This window comes from Lemur catta, chromosome 6 (genome assembly GCF_020740605.2).
Source record: "Lemur catta isolate mLemCat1 chromosome 6, mLemCat1.pri, whole genome shotgun sequence".
NCBI classification, from domain to species: Eukaryota; Metazoa; Chordata; class Mammalia; order Primates; family Lemuridae; genus Lemur; species Lemur catta.
The window spans coordinates 96008936-96025361 of NC_059133.1; the positions used below are offsets into that span (position 1 = coordinate 96008936).

The following is a 16426-nucleotide window of genomic DNA, read 5'->3' on the forward strand; positions in this document are numbered from 1 at the left end:
TGAGGTCACTGGGTGGCCGCAAGTCCAGCTCTGCTGCCCTGTGACCTCTCAGAACGCTGTCTGTCCTTTGCCCAAGGCCTCCATCCCTGGGGCCCAGCAGCCAGACCAGTGACGATGACACAACCCGCCCTTGGGTGTCCAGTGGGCCCCTACCCTCAATAGTGCCTCAGCCGAGAAGGTCACAGCGCTTCCCAGGCAGGGCTGTGCCTGAGGCAGCCGGAGGACAGCCCAGGCCTCCAGAAGACCCTCGCCAGCCACAGCCAAATGCTGCTCAAGTCAGACGTGGAGGAGGAATGCTGTCCCTTTTGGGCGACTTAGGGGCAAGCCTATGGAGGCAGGGAGTGGCCACAGGGATTTGGAGGGCTCCAGCCAACCGGGAGCCTGGGGCTCCCCAGGGCAGGCTACAGGATGGCCCAGCCAAATGCACTGTGAACAAAGGCCTCTGAGCGCTGCCCAGCTTGCCGTGCGGCCTCTGCGAATGGGCCGGCTCGTGTACACGCTGGGCGTCTGACTGCAGTTTGCCTTTTGTCTGGACTGAGCAAGACTAATGCCCATTTTCCAGCCCCAGACCCACTGCATTTTTCAAACGTCAGCCAGCAGCCCAGAGCTCTTCTTTTTTCACAGTTTCTTTCCAGCTCCAGACACTCCCAGCCCCCCTGTCAGCAGGCTGCATACGGCTGCCTGTGAGAGCCAGGGGACAACTGGGAGGCTTCCCAGAGGGTCATCCTCCACGTCCAGCCTGGAGAGGCTGCAGCAGTCAAAGCAGCAGAATGCAAGTCTACCAACTTTTCCGTTGCAGAAAAGGGAAGGGGATTTTCCTGTTACCTCTTAGTAGCCGCATCTCAACTGCAATAATAGATGCTGAGCATTTGCCATATGCTGGGCACTGTTTTAAGCACTTTACGTGTGTATTAAACTTGTTCAATCCTCACAATCACCCTATGGGCAAGGTGCTGTTATTATGCCCATTTTATAGATGGGGAAATTGAGGTAGAGAGGAGCGAATTGCTCAAGGTCACCATCTAGGGAGTGGACGAGCTCCCACATGTAACCACACTGCGCTGCCTCTTGAGCTGACAGTGGGGCTAAGCACCGTAAGGTAATGATGTCATCGGAATGATCTCAGGAAAGCCAAAAATACCCCGCAAATGTTAGCAGTCGCCCAGGCAGGGATCCAGGAGCAATGCCTAGGTGACGGGGAGCCTGCCCTGCCTTCTAAGAGACACTCTTGATTTTCTCTGCTCCTCCTCAAAAGGTCTGCCCCAAGCAAAAGGGATGGGCTGGGTTTGTACTTCCAGGAGGGGCTGGGGAAGACAGAGGGTGAGAGGCCAGCTCTGCAGAAGCCAGCGTGAGGGGGTGAGTGACATGCTCACCCCAAACACCTTCTTGGCCCCTGCTTTGGCAGCAAACATGGAAAGGATTCCAGTACCACTCCCAACGTCCAACACCACTTTGTCCTTGAACACGTGCTTGTTGTGGTACATGGAGTTCCGGTACGTGAGCGTTCGCACCTCGTCCTTCAGCATTTCCTGTGATGGAAGGAAAGGAAAGGGAATGTCAGTGTATTCAAGGCACCTGAGAGCACGACAGGGTCATAGGCCCCTGGGCCACACCAGCAAATTTTTCAAGAATCCCAACGATATCATCAAGTAGAGACACAAAGGGGACCGTGGTGCAGCTGGTGCTACCTGCATCATTCCAAAGTATCCCAGCCTTAAAACTCTGCCCAGAAAAATAACTACGTACTATCGGAAGAGGAACTCAAGTCCAGTCCTGGGAAAGCTCCAATTTACCAAAGAACCAAAGGAAAGATCAGCACCACATAACATGAAAGATTAAAGTTACACCTGAAGCAGAACTTTCTGTCATGGTGAGAGAATTGCCATTGAATAGGTTATTAAAGGAGGTTTTTATGAGTGTACTTTTTGTTTTGTTGGTTGGTTTTCAAGACTAGAAAACATATTCCTCTGTTCAGCACAAGTGCTTGTGGTGAGAGAGAACTCTGATTACCTGTTACAATTGTCTCCAGCCCAAGGAGAGCATGATTGATCTGTGTACGGTGATGAGGTAGGGACCTTTCGTCATTTAAGGTATTGGCAAACACTTTTGACTAACTCATCACCAAAAGTACTGGGGTAATTTTTTTTTAGAAATCAATTTGATTTAAGTATAGTTTGCATACAACAAAAAGCACAGATACTAAGTGTCTGTATTCAGTGCAGTGTAAGGGTTCTGACAAATGTACACTTGCATAACCACCACCATAACCAAGATATGGAACTTTTTGTCACCCCAGAAGGTCCTTCGGGCTCCTTTATAGTCAATCCTCAGCCCCACCCCAGACAACAAATGATCTGATTTCTATCACCAAAGCTTTCTTCTGCTTATTCTAGAACTTTATATGAATTTAATCATACAGTATGGATGCTTGTGTGTCTGGCTCCTTCTGTGCAACAGGAAGTTTTTGAGATTCATTCATGTTATTGTATGTATCCAAGGTTTGCTCCATTTTGTTTTTCTTGTTGAACAGTATCCCACTGTATGAACACACTGCAATGCGTTTATCCATTCACTTGCTGGTGGGTGTTAGTATTGTTTCCAGTTTTTTGGTATTATGAATAAATCTGCCATAAACATTTTTGTATAAATATTTTTGAGGATATAGGTTTTCCTTTCTCTTGGGTAATGCTTAAAAGTAAGTTTGCTGGGTCTTGGGGTAGGTGTATATTTAACATCATAAGAAATTGCCAAAAAGTTTTCCAAAATAGTTGTACCATTTTGTGGTCCAACCAGCAATGTAAGAGTTCAAGGTGTTTCACATCCTGGCAACTTAGCATTACCCATCTTTTTAATTGTAGCCATTCTAGTGGATATGAACTGGTATCTCATTATAGTTTTAATTGCATTTCTCTGACTATTTATATAATTTTTTCATAGGCTTATTGACTATTCACAAATATCTTCTTTTGTGAAGTGTCTATTCAAGTCCTTTGCCCATGTTTTTCTTGAGCTATTTGTCTTATTGAATTGTAGGAGTTTATTCATTCTGGAAAAAAGTTTTTTGTCAGACATACTGTGTGTGTGTGTGTGTGTGTGTGTGTGTGTGTGTGTGTGTGTGTTGTGAATGTATTCTCTGGTGGTTTTCCTTTTCATTTTCTTAATGTTGTCTTTTGAAAAGCAGCTTTTAATTTTGATAAAGACCAATTTTTTAGCTTCTTTTTATGATTAGTGCTTTTTGGGTCCTGTATAATCTTTGTCTGCCCTAAGATCACAAAGATATTCTCCTATGTTTCCGTTCAGAAGTTTTATAGCTGTGGCTTTTACATGTCAAGTTAATTTTTGTGTGTGATGTAAGTTAGGAGTTTGAGCTCATTTTTTTCATAAAAGTAAGTAGTTTAAGCACCATTTGCTAAATAGACTAACATTTCCCCCATTGAATCACCTTGCCACCTCTGTCAAAAATCAATTGACCGTACACATGTGGCTTCTCTGATCTGTTTCATTGATATACAAATTCAAAAATTACTTGATAACTATAGCTTTATATTAACTTTGAAACAAAGTAGTGAGTCTTCCAACATAGCTTTTCTTTAACAAGATTATTTTGGTTATTTTAGGTCCTTTGCATTTCCATACACATTTTAAATTAACTTATTAATTCACACAGAATAGCCTCCTGAGGTTGACTGGAATTGCATTGAACCTATAGATCAATTTGGGGAGAACTGACATGTTAGCAATATTTGAGTATAACAATCCAAGAACATGATACAGCTCTCTATTTAGGTCCTCTTTAATTTCTCTCTGAAATGTTTTATAGATTCAGTGTGAAGGTCTTGCATGTCTTTTGTTAAATTTATTTTTAACTATTTTATTTTATGGTATTATATGTGGCATTTTAAAAATTTTATTTTACAGTGTGTTGGTATTTATACTGACCTTGTATCTTGCAGCCTTGCTCACTTCACATATTAATTGTAGTTAGGTTTTTTTCTTTTTGCAGATTCTTTTTATTTTTCTATGTAAAAAACCTTGTCACTTGTGAATAAAGATCATTTTATTTCTCTTTTTCCTATATTTATGCCTTTTATTTTTTTTGCTCTTTCCTCTTGCTTTATTGTACTGGCAAAGCCTGCCAGTGAAATGTTGAATAGAATTGCAGAGGGCAAACATCCTTCCTTTGCTCCAATAATATATCCATTAAATATAATTTAGGCTTTCTATAAATCTTTTATCAGTCTGAAGAAGTTCCCTTCTGTTTTTAACTTGGACAGAGCTTTTATCATGAATTGGTATTTAATTTTGTCACATGCTTTTTGTACATTTATTGAGATGATATATGACTTTTCTCCTTTATTTTGTTAATGTGTTGAACTCCAAAGGTTGCTTTTAAATGTTGAACCAATACTTTGTCATGATGTACAATACTTTTTAAACATTACTGGATTTTATTTATTAATATTTTGTTGCAGATATCTGTACTTATATTCATGTAACTTATCTGTACTTATATTCATGTAACTTATCTGTACTTATATTCATCTGTAACTTATATTCATGTAACTCATCTGTACTTATATTCATCTGTAACTGATCTGTAACTGTCTGTTACCTTCTCTGGTAATCAAGGTTATGCTGGGCTTATCACAAAAGTTCAGAAGTATTCTCTCCTCACATATTTTCTGCAGAAGTTTGGGTGAGATTGGCATTTTCCTTCTTTAAGTGTTTATGATAATTCACCAGTAAACCTATTTGGGCCTGGAATCCTTTTTATGGGAAGGCTTTTAACTATGAATTCCATTTATTTAATCAATAAAGAGCTATTTTAGTTTTTATGTATTTTATGTCAGTTTTGACAAGGCATTTTTTCAAAGAATTTTTCCACCTTATGTAAGGGGTTAAATTTAGTGGCATAACATTGTCATAATATTCTCTCATTACCTGTTAATGTCTGCACAATCTGTAATGATGTCCCTGCCTCCATTTATAATATTTCAGTTTGTGTTTCCTCTGTTTTCTTTCTCTCCTCGATCAGTCTAGCTAGGTGTTATCAATTTAGTCAGTCTTTTCAAAAACCAACTTTTGGCTTTGCTGGTTTGATTTCTACTTCATCGACTTCTGCTTTCACCTTTATTATTTCCTTTCTTCAACTTAGGTTTTATTTGCTCTTCTTTCTCTAGCTTCATCAGGTAGAAGTTTTCATCATTGATTTTATGCCTTTCTGTTTCCTCATGTAAGTATTTAAGGCTATAAATTTCCCTCTGAATATTGCTTTAACTGCATCCCACAAATTTTAATATGCTGTGTTTTCACTATCATTTAGCTTGGCATATTTTCTTATTCCTCTTGTGATTTCTTCTCCAGCCCATGGGTTATTTGAAAGAGTGCTGCTTACTTTCCAATTATTTGGAGATTTTTTGAATAACTTATTGCTTTCATTTCTAATTTAATTCATTATGAACAAAAAAACATAATCTACATGATTTTAACCTTTCAAAGTTGATTGAGATTTGTTTTGTGACCCAGCTCAAGCTCTGGTCTTAGTGAATGTTTCCACATGCACACGAAAAGAACATGTTGCCTGTGATTTGGGGATGCAAACCATGTTCTATAAATGTCAATTAGCTCAGGTTGTTTGGTTGTATTGTTCAAAATTTTTACATTCTTACTGATTTTTTTGTATGTATTTGATCGATTACCAAGAGACAAGTGTTTAAAATATATCATTACTCTTCTCCCTTTAGTTCTGTAAATTTTGTTTCATGTTCTTTGGAGTTCTGTGCACGTATGTTGTGATGGCTTTGTAACTTGGCCAGGCTGGGCTACATTTCTCAGAATTCTCTCTTTCTTATGTTTCCAGTTAAGGTGGATCACAAGGAAGATTCCGGTGAAATATAGTAGATGAATTAGAGGCAGGAGCGATTTTGAAGCCCAGCCACAACTTCCTGTGCTGCCCTGGGGCTGACAGCTTTGATCTTATTAGAAGTTGAATAAGGTGGGAGTTTGGTTAGATTGAGTTCAATTCTGGCTCTAAATATTTTGAAGGTGAGTTTAAGCCTCTCCCTCCAGGAGATCTCTGGGACCAAACCCCACAAGACTGCAAGATCCCCAGAACCAGGCACAAGGCATGGTGCATAGTAGGTGCTCAGTGAAAAGGAAGACAGCAGAGCATAGGGGTTAAACATGCAGATTCCAGAGCAGCCAAATCCTCAGACCATCTTTTCACCTTCTGTGCCTCAATTTCCTCATCTGGCAAACGGGGTTTGTTGTGATGAGTACATAAGTGTAGTAAGTTTCACAAAAATGTTAGCTCTGGTTCTTTGTGATAACTTCAACCCTTTTCTTCATCCATACAAGGAAGTAGTTGAGCATGAGCAGGGCATGGAGGCAAAATAATGACAATGGTTTCAGAAATCGCTTAATCATAACCACAGTTAAAAGTCCTATATGCCTTTCCTGGGTGCAATTGGATTGACCGAGCACCTCTGGGAATCAAACTTTTGCTGATGGGGAGTTTCCCCAGTGCAAAGGGCTTGCCTTTCCTTCATTGCCTTTTGTTGCTTCTTTAGCCAATTCCTCTTTTCCTTAAGGCCCCAGCCACCCGGAGTTAGGTCGGAAGGTACAAGTTCTGGGAGAACAGAAGTTGTGACTTTGCAAGGCTTCCCCTACCCGGCCTGCCCAAAGACAAGGCTCTCTCTCCCCTTCCTCCACTCCTGCTTTGAGCATTCCTGGAATAATAGCACAAAGAAGTCTCAAGACATTTCAGACGTGAACACGCCACTGTTGAAAACAACTCCCAGCTCCTAGCTGCGGACAGCCTGGTCTCCCAGTTTTCCTGCCTACTAAACACAGGACAGCACGTTAACTAATAGCTGGGAAATGAGGCCCCGAAGAATCTATTTCAAATGAACCTGCAGCAAGTTAATCAGAGAAGGGAGCCGGCAGAGTGGGGCTGGCACCACGGCTCAGGGCCGGAGCAGAGGCACCTTGGCAGGGATTCTTCTCGCAGCTGAGGCGCCAAGCCCAGTGCCAACTGTCAAAGATGCTGAGAAGTCAGAACTGGGATCCAGGGGTCATGGAGCCTGCCCCTCCCCCCCCGGGTGGAGGCCTCCGGAAGCACACGCCCATCACTTCAGCTCCTGCCCAAGACCCAGTCTCCCGGGAGAGGCCTGGATTGAAGGCCATGGCCTTCCTCTCCCCAGCCCCGCCCTTCGTACGCAGCAGTCTCTGGGTGAGGTGCAGGCTGGGAAGAACGGAAGTGTCCAGAATCGTCTCCTGCTGTGCTCTCCAGCCCCCAACACTTCCCTCCCCCTACTCAGCACTTGTTTGTATTTACAGACCAGTCAACCCAATCCATCCCCACGGTGTTTCCTCAGCACTCCCTGATTGCCATTGATCAGCAAGCTGACGAGCTGCTGCCCTGTGAGCATCTTGTCAATGCCGGGAGAAGGCTGCCAAATGGCCGGCTCGGCTCCCGCGGATGGTGAGATATGGTGTCGCCCAGACCGGGAAGGCAAAGGCATCGCTGTGAGCCGTCTGGCAGGGAACAGAGACCCATGGTGCTCAGTAACGAGGAGAGAGCAGGCCCTTCCTCTGCAAAGAACCATGTTGAGGGTCCATCCACGTGCTCCTACCTTCGCTCACACCAGGTGGCCTGTGGAGCGAGACATCAGGGGTGAAGGAAGCTTATCTAGCTGCCCCGGTATTAAAGGACCTATGAGATGGCCTACAGCAGCAGCAGGAAGGATGTAAGCTAGGCGTCCACAAGTACCTCCTGATGGGAAGGTTGCTAAGGACTCTCCTACGACAGGAATGTCATGTGTGACTCACAGATCCTTTCCTCTAAGTCCCCTGCTCAGTCTGCCCAGTTTACATAGTTCATGCACAAGTCTGACTTTTACATCAATACACAAAATTGAGGGAACCTGGCCTAGTATTTATTTGGAGGTCCTTGGCGTCCTCTCCCAAGTGGAAATCACACCCTTCTGGGTGCTGGGTCCCGGAGCTGAGCAGGTATCACCTGAGTGACTAGACTAGCAGCTGTGTCAACAAGCCTTTGCAAACCAGACAACGTGCCAAGGCCTCGGTTGCAGGCTGGGGACACGAAGTCCTGAAGGAATTATAGAGATCAATGACAGCACAGGAGAACACATTCTAAATGCCAAAGGGGCGGCTCAGCAAGATCTTAGCAGCTCAGAGGGATGTACAGTGTCTGAGAAGCCAATCTGTGGGGGGTCTCATGGGGGGAGGGGAACCTGAAGGCTAGGGAAGGCCAGGCTTGAAGTGCATATCATGGTTGAGTGGTTCCTGATGGGATAGTTTTCATGCAGGCCCAAGGAGAGGCATTTGGGGGTCCCTGGAACTGCTCTCTCTTCCCAGGAATCTTCCTCAAAATGGGTACCCAGAGCCATAGGCCCATTAGAACTTGTCACATGGAGAACATGCCCTTTAATTAGGGATAAGGTTTTGAGGAGGAGGAGCTCTCAGGGTCTCTTCTGCCTCCTAGAATACCTCCAGGCCAAGGACAGGACTCCGTGCACCATCCCCAGCCCCACCTCAGTGGGGAGCTGGGGCAAGGAGGGTGCAAGAGCACACCTACCTTCCCCAAGATGGCATTTGGTCTCCCAAGAGCTGCAAGCTCAGCTGTCCAGGCCCTCCTGGGCCAGAACCCTTAGAAGAAAACACAGGCCCCAGGCCCAGTGGTTTTAGGCAGAGAGCAGTTCTGGGGGAGCCAAACCTTGAGCCTCCCTGGATTAAATGAGCTGAGCCCCTGAGTCTAGAAGTAACAGAGGGGCCCCTCCTCCACCCTCTACCTGCATGTGGGGCTACCTAGGAACCAGCAGGAACAAATACAGAAACCTGATTCTTAAGGTTCCTAGAAAGAATAAAAGGAAACTTGTTTTAAAGGCTGTATGTCATGATAGTTAGGAATGAGGGCCCTGGAGCCAAACAGCAAAGAAGTTTAATTTCCAGCTCTGCTCTCTACTAGTGCATGGCCTTGTGCAAAGGAAATAGCAAGAATCTGATTCTTAAGGGCCCAGATCATCTGTAAAATGGGGACAAACAATAATATCAACTTCACGAGGTTGACCTGAATAACAATAACATTGAGCCAATAACACAGAACACTTGTAACAACATCCAGCAGGTAGTAATCACTTAAAAAAAGCTGGCTGTTACTATTCAACACCCTTTAGCAATGGCTGTTTCGTCTTTTCAACAGAGGGAAGAGTTTATAGCAGCATCTGATTGGAAGGAAGAGCTGGGAGACTTGTTTTGAAAATCCATTTGCATACCAAACTTTTCCTTTTTCAGTATTTTCTTCACACTATAAGGGGATTGTGGAACTATTTTCTCCTTATTTCCTGTTCTTAGTTCTCATTGGGATTAAGCGAAATGATACACATAATGTGCTTAGCGCTATGCCTGGCACTTAATAAGTATTCAGTAAGTGCTACTTCTTTGTTTGGGGCAGCTTGAGAGTGCTGGAGATTATTATGGCCCCACTGTAGCCAGGAAGCCTCTGTTCTGTTCTGTAGCTAACAAAAGTCTTCCCTGCTATGGTGCAAGACAGGCAGACTTGGACAGAAGACTTTCCAGAAATCCAATCAATCAGGGTGTCAGACCTAGGCGGGGCTCCCAAGCAAGCGTCCTGCAGATACGCCCCTGGAGGTGTCCACTAAAGAACGGACATCGGGACCTGCCGAAGGTCCTTGCAGCCTCAGCACTCTGGCCACAGCACCGGAGCTCCCAGTGCAAGGACCAGTTCCATCTCGCCCACACTGGATGAGCTGGGTTTGTGGTCAGGGGCAGACACAGGTGCTGGAATACAAAACAAACAAACCCTAAGCACCCCTTGTTCTCTCTCTGGCTGTGGTGCACACAGACGTGCACTTCCACCTGCTCACCTGCTCCAGGACTGGCCTGAGTCCCTCCAGAGGGGCCCACGGGTTGGAGAAAGGGTCAGGGACCTCGGGGACACTGGGAGAATTCACACGATGGTGATAAGGAGTTGAACACACTATGCAACCTCTGAAACAACAAAACGGCAGGGTCAACCTCGCCTCGTGTGGCCACCTGCCCCAGACGCCTTACCTCATGGATCCCGAAGTGGGCGTAGGAGTCGAAGTAGTAATCTCTCGAGGTCATCTCCTCTGGGTTCAGCAGCTTGGACATCTTGCCCCGCCCTGGGCAGCTGGGTTGAGTGGACACGTGGTGGACGCATTGCACAGGCTTGGGTGGGATGACCGGCTGAGGGGGGTGGGAGGGGGGACTGCTCACCTGAGGGGAAGAGAAGGGGGCCTCGTGTTAGCAGAGGTCCCGTCCACAGAGATTTCGCTCCCTGAGCCCCGCCCTGGCCAGCGGGGCAGGTGAGGCCTTTAACCTCTGGCAGTCAGGTGGACAGCTGTGACTTGTGGAGAGGTGGCAGGCTCCTTGGAGCCAAGCAGACCTGCATTTCCCCCGGTTCCAGCTCTTACCGGCTGGATGACCTGAGCCGGCCGACCTAGGCCTCTGTTTCCGTAGCTGTTCAGTGGGGAAGGTAACGGCTTCCTTTGGAGGCAAACAGGAAGCACTCACTAAAGGGCAAGATGCACGGCGCAGTGGGGGGCCTCGGAGTTGAGATTCCAGAGCCAGTCTCCCGAGTCTTGAATCCCAGCTCTGCCCCTTACTAGCTGTACAGCCTTGGGCAAAGTTATTAACTCCTTGGTGCCTCAGTTTCCCCATCTCTAAAATGGGAATAAAGGCCAGGCGTGGTGGCTCATGTCTGTAATCCCAGCACTTTGGAAGGCCAAGGTGGGAGGATCACTTGAGCCCAGGAGTTGGAGGTTGGAGCTATGATTATACCACAGCACTCTAGCCAGGCAACAGAGCCAGACTCTGTCTCAAAAAAAGAAAAAAATATGTGGAATAAAACAGTCCCTATCTCCTAGAACTCCTAAATCCCAAGTTCTAGACAAGTTAGTATTTTTAAAGTGCGTGGAAAAGGGCTAGGCACATAGTGTGTGTTAAGCTAAACTAAGTCCCACCTGCATCCTTAGGAAAGTTAAGCCCATAGGCTTCTCTTTACTCAACAGGTAGCATCAAGCTAAAATAGAACTTGGCCTCCAAAATACAGGTGTCTCAGGTTCTGGTGTCTCCCACCTGTTGTCCTGCCTGCCTGGTTTCTCACAGTTTTACCCTGAACTTGAGCACTGTGGATACCCACACTGACGGCTGCCGTCCTGCCTCCGCACCGCCAGCTACGGCTCTCCCTGTGCACTCCAGTCCTGACACCCGGCCCGGCTCTACGCTCCGTGGCCACTGCCCCTCACTGTCTGCCCCTGCTCCTCCACAGGCTAGGGGGAGGGGGAGGAGGGGGTGGGGGCCCAGAGAGCTCCTGGGGCCCGGAAGGTGGAACACCACTACAGAAGCACAGCTATGCCGGGGAGGAGTCTCCTGGAGTGCAGAGACCCGAATGAGCAAGGCACAGAGAAGGCCTCAAAGCGGGGCGGAATTTTAAAAATCAAAGGAGTATTATCTAGTCATTGGTCCTCTGGGGCTGGAAATCAGGGTTCCTGGATCCTGTCCCGACTCTAGTAAAGTTAAAAATAGACACGGAGAGGCAGACAGCAAAGTGATTGAGAGTGCCAGCCCTGGGGCCTCGCTGCCGGACTCCAAACTCAGCTCTGCCACCAGCTGGCGGCGCGACCCTGGGGAGTCCTTTGGCATGACAGCTTTCTCCTCTATAAAATACAGATCAAAATATTAATAAAATCTACCGGAAAGAATTGTCAAGAAATTTGGATGAATTAATATATGGAAAAACTTTAGAACACCGGCACATAGTAAGTACTTTGTATTATGAATATTATTGTTACATAAATCATGGTGTTATTCTACATTTCAGTTTTCTCATCTGTGAACTGGGTCAGCTTAGACTTACTATCTCCTTTCCAGCGAGGGAAACAGGGATCCTAGGATGGAGCAAGATCAAGAAATCCCAGAGATCCCATCATTCGTCACACTGTGGCACAGCCCCGAGACTGTCCTGTGCCCAGGGCTGGAGGGGAGTGAGGTGGGGGGAGCATGATGGTCCCATTTTCCCAGCGTATCTAGGCTACTGCCCCAGGGAAATAAGCAGACTTCCCAGTTTAGCAACATCAGATTTCAGGTCGGCAAGAGCCCGGGCGGGCTGGCAGAGGGATGTCTCATTAGAATGCAGCAGGTGTGCCCACCCTCAGCTTGGGATGTTGGTCACGGTTTCTGGGAGGCTAAAAATAGATTGTGTCAATTGCACACTCCCATGCAGGCTGCAGAATCACCTCTAAAGCCGAGGACGGCTCTCTGCATGAAGCTGACCCCAATATTGACTCTATTTAAATATATTAAGAAGAGGAAAAAGTCCTACCTCGTCCAGGCATTATGCATGGTCAAGGTCCCAAGGGTCTCCAGTACCCTTTAGCTGTCTTATTCTCTGAGGTCCCCTTTTCCATGGGGCTCCCTAAGACTCTTTCCCCAGCAGCCAACTTACCAAGTGTCTGCCCTGTGCCATGCATTGCATGAGGCAAAGGGGTGAATGGATTTGGGGGCCATTCACATCAATAGCCATGGGTCATGGGGACAAAGAGGTGACCGTGGCCCAGTCCCTGGTCCTGAAGGCTGCCAGGCCAGCCCCGTCTCCTACAGACCAGGCTCGCACTCTGCCCATCGGCTGGCAGGTGTGCCCTCGTGGCCCGAGATCCCTAAACATTGAGTTACGTGGGGTGTTGCTTTTAATTCCACAGCTACCTACTCAACATCTATGCCAGCAAGGCACCATGCAGGTCCTGCGGAAGAAACAGGGACATATGGGAACTGTGCCTTCCAAGGACTCTGCTTTCTAGACCCTTTGACCCTCAACAGCTCTACTAGATGCTAGATTAATGTTTATTCCACAAGAGAAGTTCAAACAAATTGTTCTGGGGGTTCAAAGGAGCGAGAATTCAATTCAAAGAATCAGGAAGCCCCAGGATAGCTGGCAGTGGGGTAAGGTTTCAAATGGCTTTTGGTAGGTGGAGATGGCAGGGGGGAATTCTACTGGGAGGGGGTGGCTTGAGCAACAAGGGAAAGAGGCAGGGAAGCAGTGAGCGTGTTTGGGAGCAGCCTGGCTGGGACAGTGGAAGATTCAGCTGCAAGGAAGTTATGGCCTGGCTAGGAGGTTATAATTAAATACGGGAGATGATGGGGAGCTATTGCCAGGTTGTAATCAGAGAGTTCGGTGCTTGCGCTCTGCTTCAGGAAGACGAACGTGGTCCCGCAGGGCCAGGGAGGAGAAAGGAGTGCAGGGACGGGGCTGGGGGAGACAAGGCATGAAATTCAGGGTGTGCTTTCAAAGTCCAGTCAAGAAACAATGACAGCCTGAACTCCTGGGGTGCCAAGAGGCTGCCTGCCAGAGAAATTGCAGAGACAGAATCTATAGGCATTGGCAACTGATGAGAAGTAGGGAAAGGGAGAGGAGCTGGAATCTCAGATGACTGCAACATCTCAAGCCTGGGTGACTAGGGAAATGGTGGTGACATTAACAGCAATAAGCAAGTCAGCAGGAAGCGCAGGTTGGGGTGGGGAGAAATAATGAATTTCAATTTGGATCTGTGGAGTCTGAAATGTCATTGAGTCATATATGAAAAGATGTCTAGCAAGCAGACATTACCGCAGTTCCAGTCAATAAATATCATAAACAAAAATGCAAGGCAAGAGAAAAACCAAGAAGTCCATTCTAACGTATATGGCAGACAGAGGCTAATAGCCTTAATACAGGGAGAGCCTTTGCAAACCAGTAAGAGAAAGAGCAGCCCCAGTGTGACACTGGGCAAAGGGTCTTATTTATAGTCTATTCACATGAGAATAAATACAATTGGCAAATTAACATGCAGCAAAAGTGTTTAACCTCACTGGAAATCAGGTACATTCAAACTAAAACAAAAAAACCTTGTAATTATTAAATACCAGACAAGCTCCCCTCTTCTCCAAACTACCAGATCTCTGCATTTGTAAAAGCTGCAGAGAAATAGGTACTTTCATACACTTCTAATGGGAATGTAAACAGGTCAAGACTTTTTGAAAGGCAGTTTGGTAAAACACACTGAAAGTGTTAAAGAACACAAATCCTTTAACCTAGTAATTAAAGTTTTGGGGAATTTACCATAAGGAAAGAATCATGGATAATCATAAATATGTAGCTACAAGAATTTTGTGACAACACTGTTCATAATGACCAAAAAAAAAAAAAACTAGGTGTTAACTTAGATGTTGCAAAAAACAAAACTGATTAAAGAAGCTATGGTATATCCACACAATAGAAACCTATGCAGCCATTTAAAATGTTACAGAAAGAGTGTTTAATAAGATGAAGACATGATCATGATAAAAGATTGGTTAGGGAAGACAAGTGGGAGAAGAATAGACAGTGGATCACATTTTTAGGATGAAACCTGCTCGTGCCCGTGTGTGAAGAGGGAAGCTCAGGGAAGGCACCCGGATTGCCAGTGATTGTTGTGGGGGGTGGGCTGTGAAGAATTCATTCTTTTCTTTCTTGTGCTTGTTTATATTTTCTAAAATTCATGCCATTAACACGTACTGCTTTTGTAAATAACAAGTGTAATCCCAGACCTCTGGAGAGAAGCCGAGGCTGGTGCTCCGGTTTGGAAGCCATCTGAGGAGGTGGGGCGGCTGTCGGGGCTCAGCAGGGGAGACCCCAAGGGAAGGAAGGGAGAGGGGAGTGAGGCTGGGCATGGACGAGAACTCAGAGACATCCTCCTCTGAGGACCTTGGTGGCACCAGGGAACCAGGGGGAGATGCTTGGGGAAAGGGAGACAAACATCGGAGGGGTGTGACTGCCCCTCTTCGGAGGACGTGTGACCCAAGCCTGGGCTCCAGAACAGGGCCGACCTCCGCACAGCTTGGCCAGGGTCCTCTGAGCCTCAGCCACCCACGAGGACACTGGGCTGGGGAAGTTGTGCAGAGTCACCTCTAGGGCTGAAGAAGGCTTTGCGCTTCAAGCTGACCTCAGTATTCATTCTATTTAAATATATTCAGGAGAGAAGGGTCCTAGCTGGTCCAGGCATCATGCACGGTCAGGGTCCCAAGGGTCTCCAGCACCGCTTAGCTGTCTTATTCTCTGAGGTCCCCTTTTCCATGGGGTTCCCTAAGACTCTTTCCCCAGTAGCCAACTTACCAAGTGTCTGCCCTGTGCCATGCATTGCATGAGGCAAAGGGGTGAATGGATTTGGGGGCCATTCACATCAATAGCCATGGGTCATGGGGACAAAGAGGTGACCGTGGCCCAGTCCCTGGTCCTGAAGGCTGCCAGACCAGCCCCGTCTCCTACAGACCAGGCTCGCACTCTGCCCATCGGCTGGCAGGTGTGCCCTCTGCCAGGAGGCTGGGAGTGGGTGGGAGGCAGCAGTGGCCCGAGATCCCTAAACATTGAGTTACGTGGGGTGTTGCTTTTAATTCCATAGCTACCTACTCAACATCTATGCCAGCAAGGCACCATGCAGGCACTGCGGAAGAAACAGAGATATATAGAAACTCTATAGGTTCCCACACAGGCAAACAGGAACTCTTACAGGAATCCCATGTGTCTCTGAGAGCTATAAAAGATGGCTCAGCTGCCACTGAGGGGGTCTCTGAACACTTGGCCTTTGGTTCACTGGCCTCTCACCCATGCCCCGGAGGGACTTGAGAGCATCAGGGATGGGTCTCAGAGAAGTGATCTCCTCTGTAAAGTGAGAAGGCCGGACTCCTCCCTGGGCCACACTGGGCAACCAGGGCTCTGCATGAAGGCAGCCTTCAACGCCAGTCTTGCAGAGATGGGCTGGGAAGTCAGCAGGACTGGGACTCACTTGGAGTGGACAGCCAGCCTGACCCCAACTCCAGCGCCTTGGTCTCACCACGGCTGCAGCTGTGGCAGCTCCAGTTTGCTCCCTGTGCCTGAGTCCCTTCCTACTGGACATTTCAGTCCCTGCAAGCCCTGCCCCTACGTGGGATCGTGCCTGCGTCACCCTGGGGTTCTAGCCCTGCCTGCTGTGCCCTGGAGTCCAGTTCTGGTTCCCGTTTCAGCACCGTGGGCCACAGTCGTGTCCTGTGGGGGCGCCAGGGGCCCCAACGCAGAGAATGGGCCCCGCCTTGCTCTTTCCCACCTCTGCCCAGGGCACAGGCTCGGGGTGCTGCGACTTGCTGGGGTCTCCCGATGCTGTCTGCTTCCCTGGTCTGCTGAGAACCCCCGTCCACCGTCAGGACTTGTGGTTTGTCTTCCACTCTGAGTGCCCTCTGCCGATCAGGACACTTCCAACACTGTGTCCTGACTCCAGGCTGGCCTTTCCTAGGGCATCTTCAGCACAGTTTATGGTCCTCCTAGCCTAGCCGCTCTGCTGGGGTGAGCAGGCCAAGGCCCCATGAAGGCTGA

At 47.4% G+C, this 16426-nt stretch overlaps 1 protein-coding gene across 2 annotated transcripts in view; it reads right to left on the reverse strand.

The window, feature by feature from the left end:
* The window catches only part of PRMT8 (protein arginine methyltransferase 8), a 177651-nt gene that overhangs the window by 38486 nt on the left and 122739 nt on the right, over positions 1-16426 (reverse strand). For both annotated transcript variants that reach the window (XM_045554571.1, XM_045554570.1), the window contains exons 2-3: positions 10096-10281; positions 1374-1529 (exon numbers count right to left, since the gene is read on the reverse strand). In XM_045554571.1, coding sequence (XP_045410527.1) covers positions 1374-1529; positions 10096-10281 — 342 coding nt within the window. The remainder of the gene's footprint in view (positions 1-1373; positions 1530-10095; positions 10282-16426) is intronic.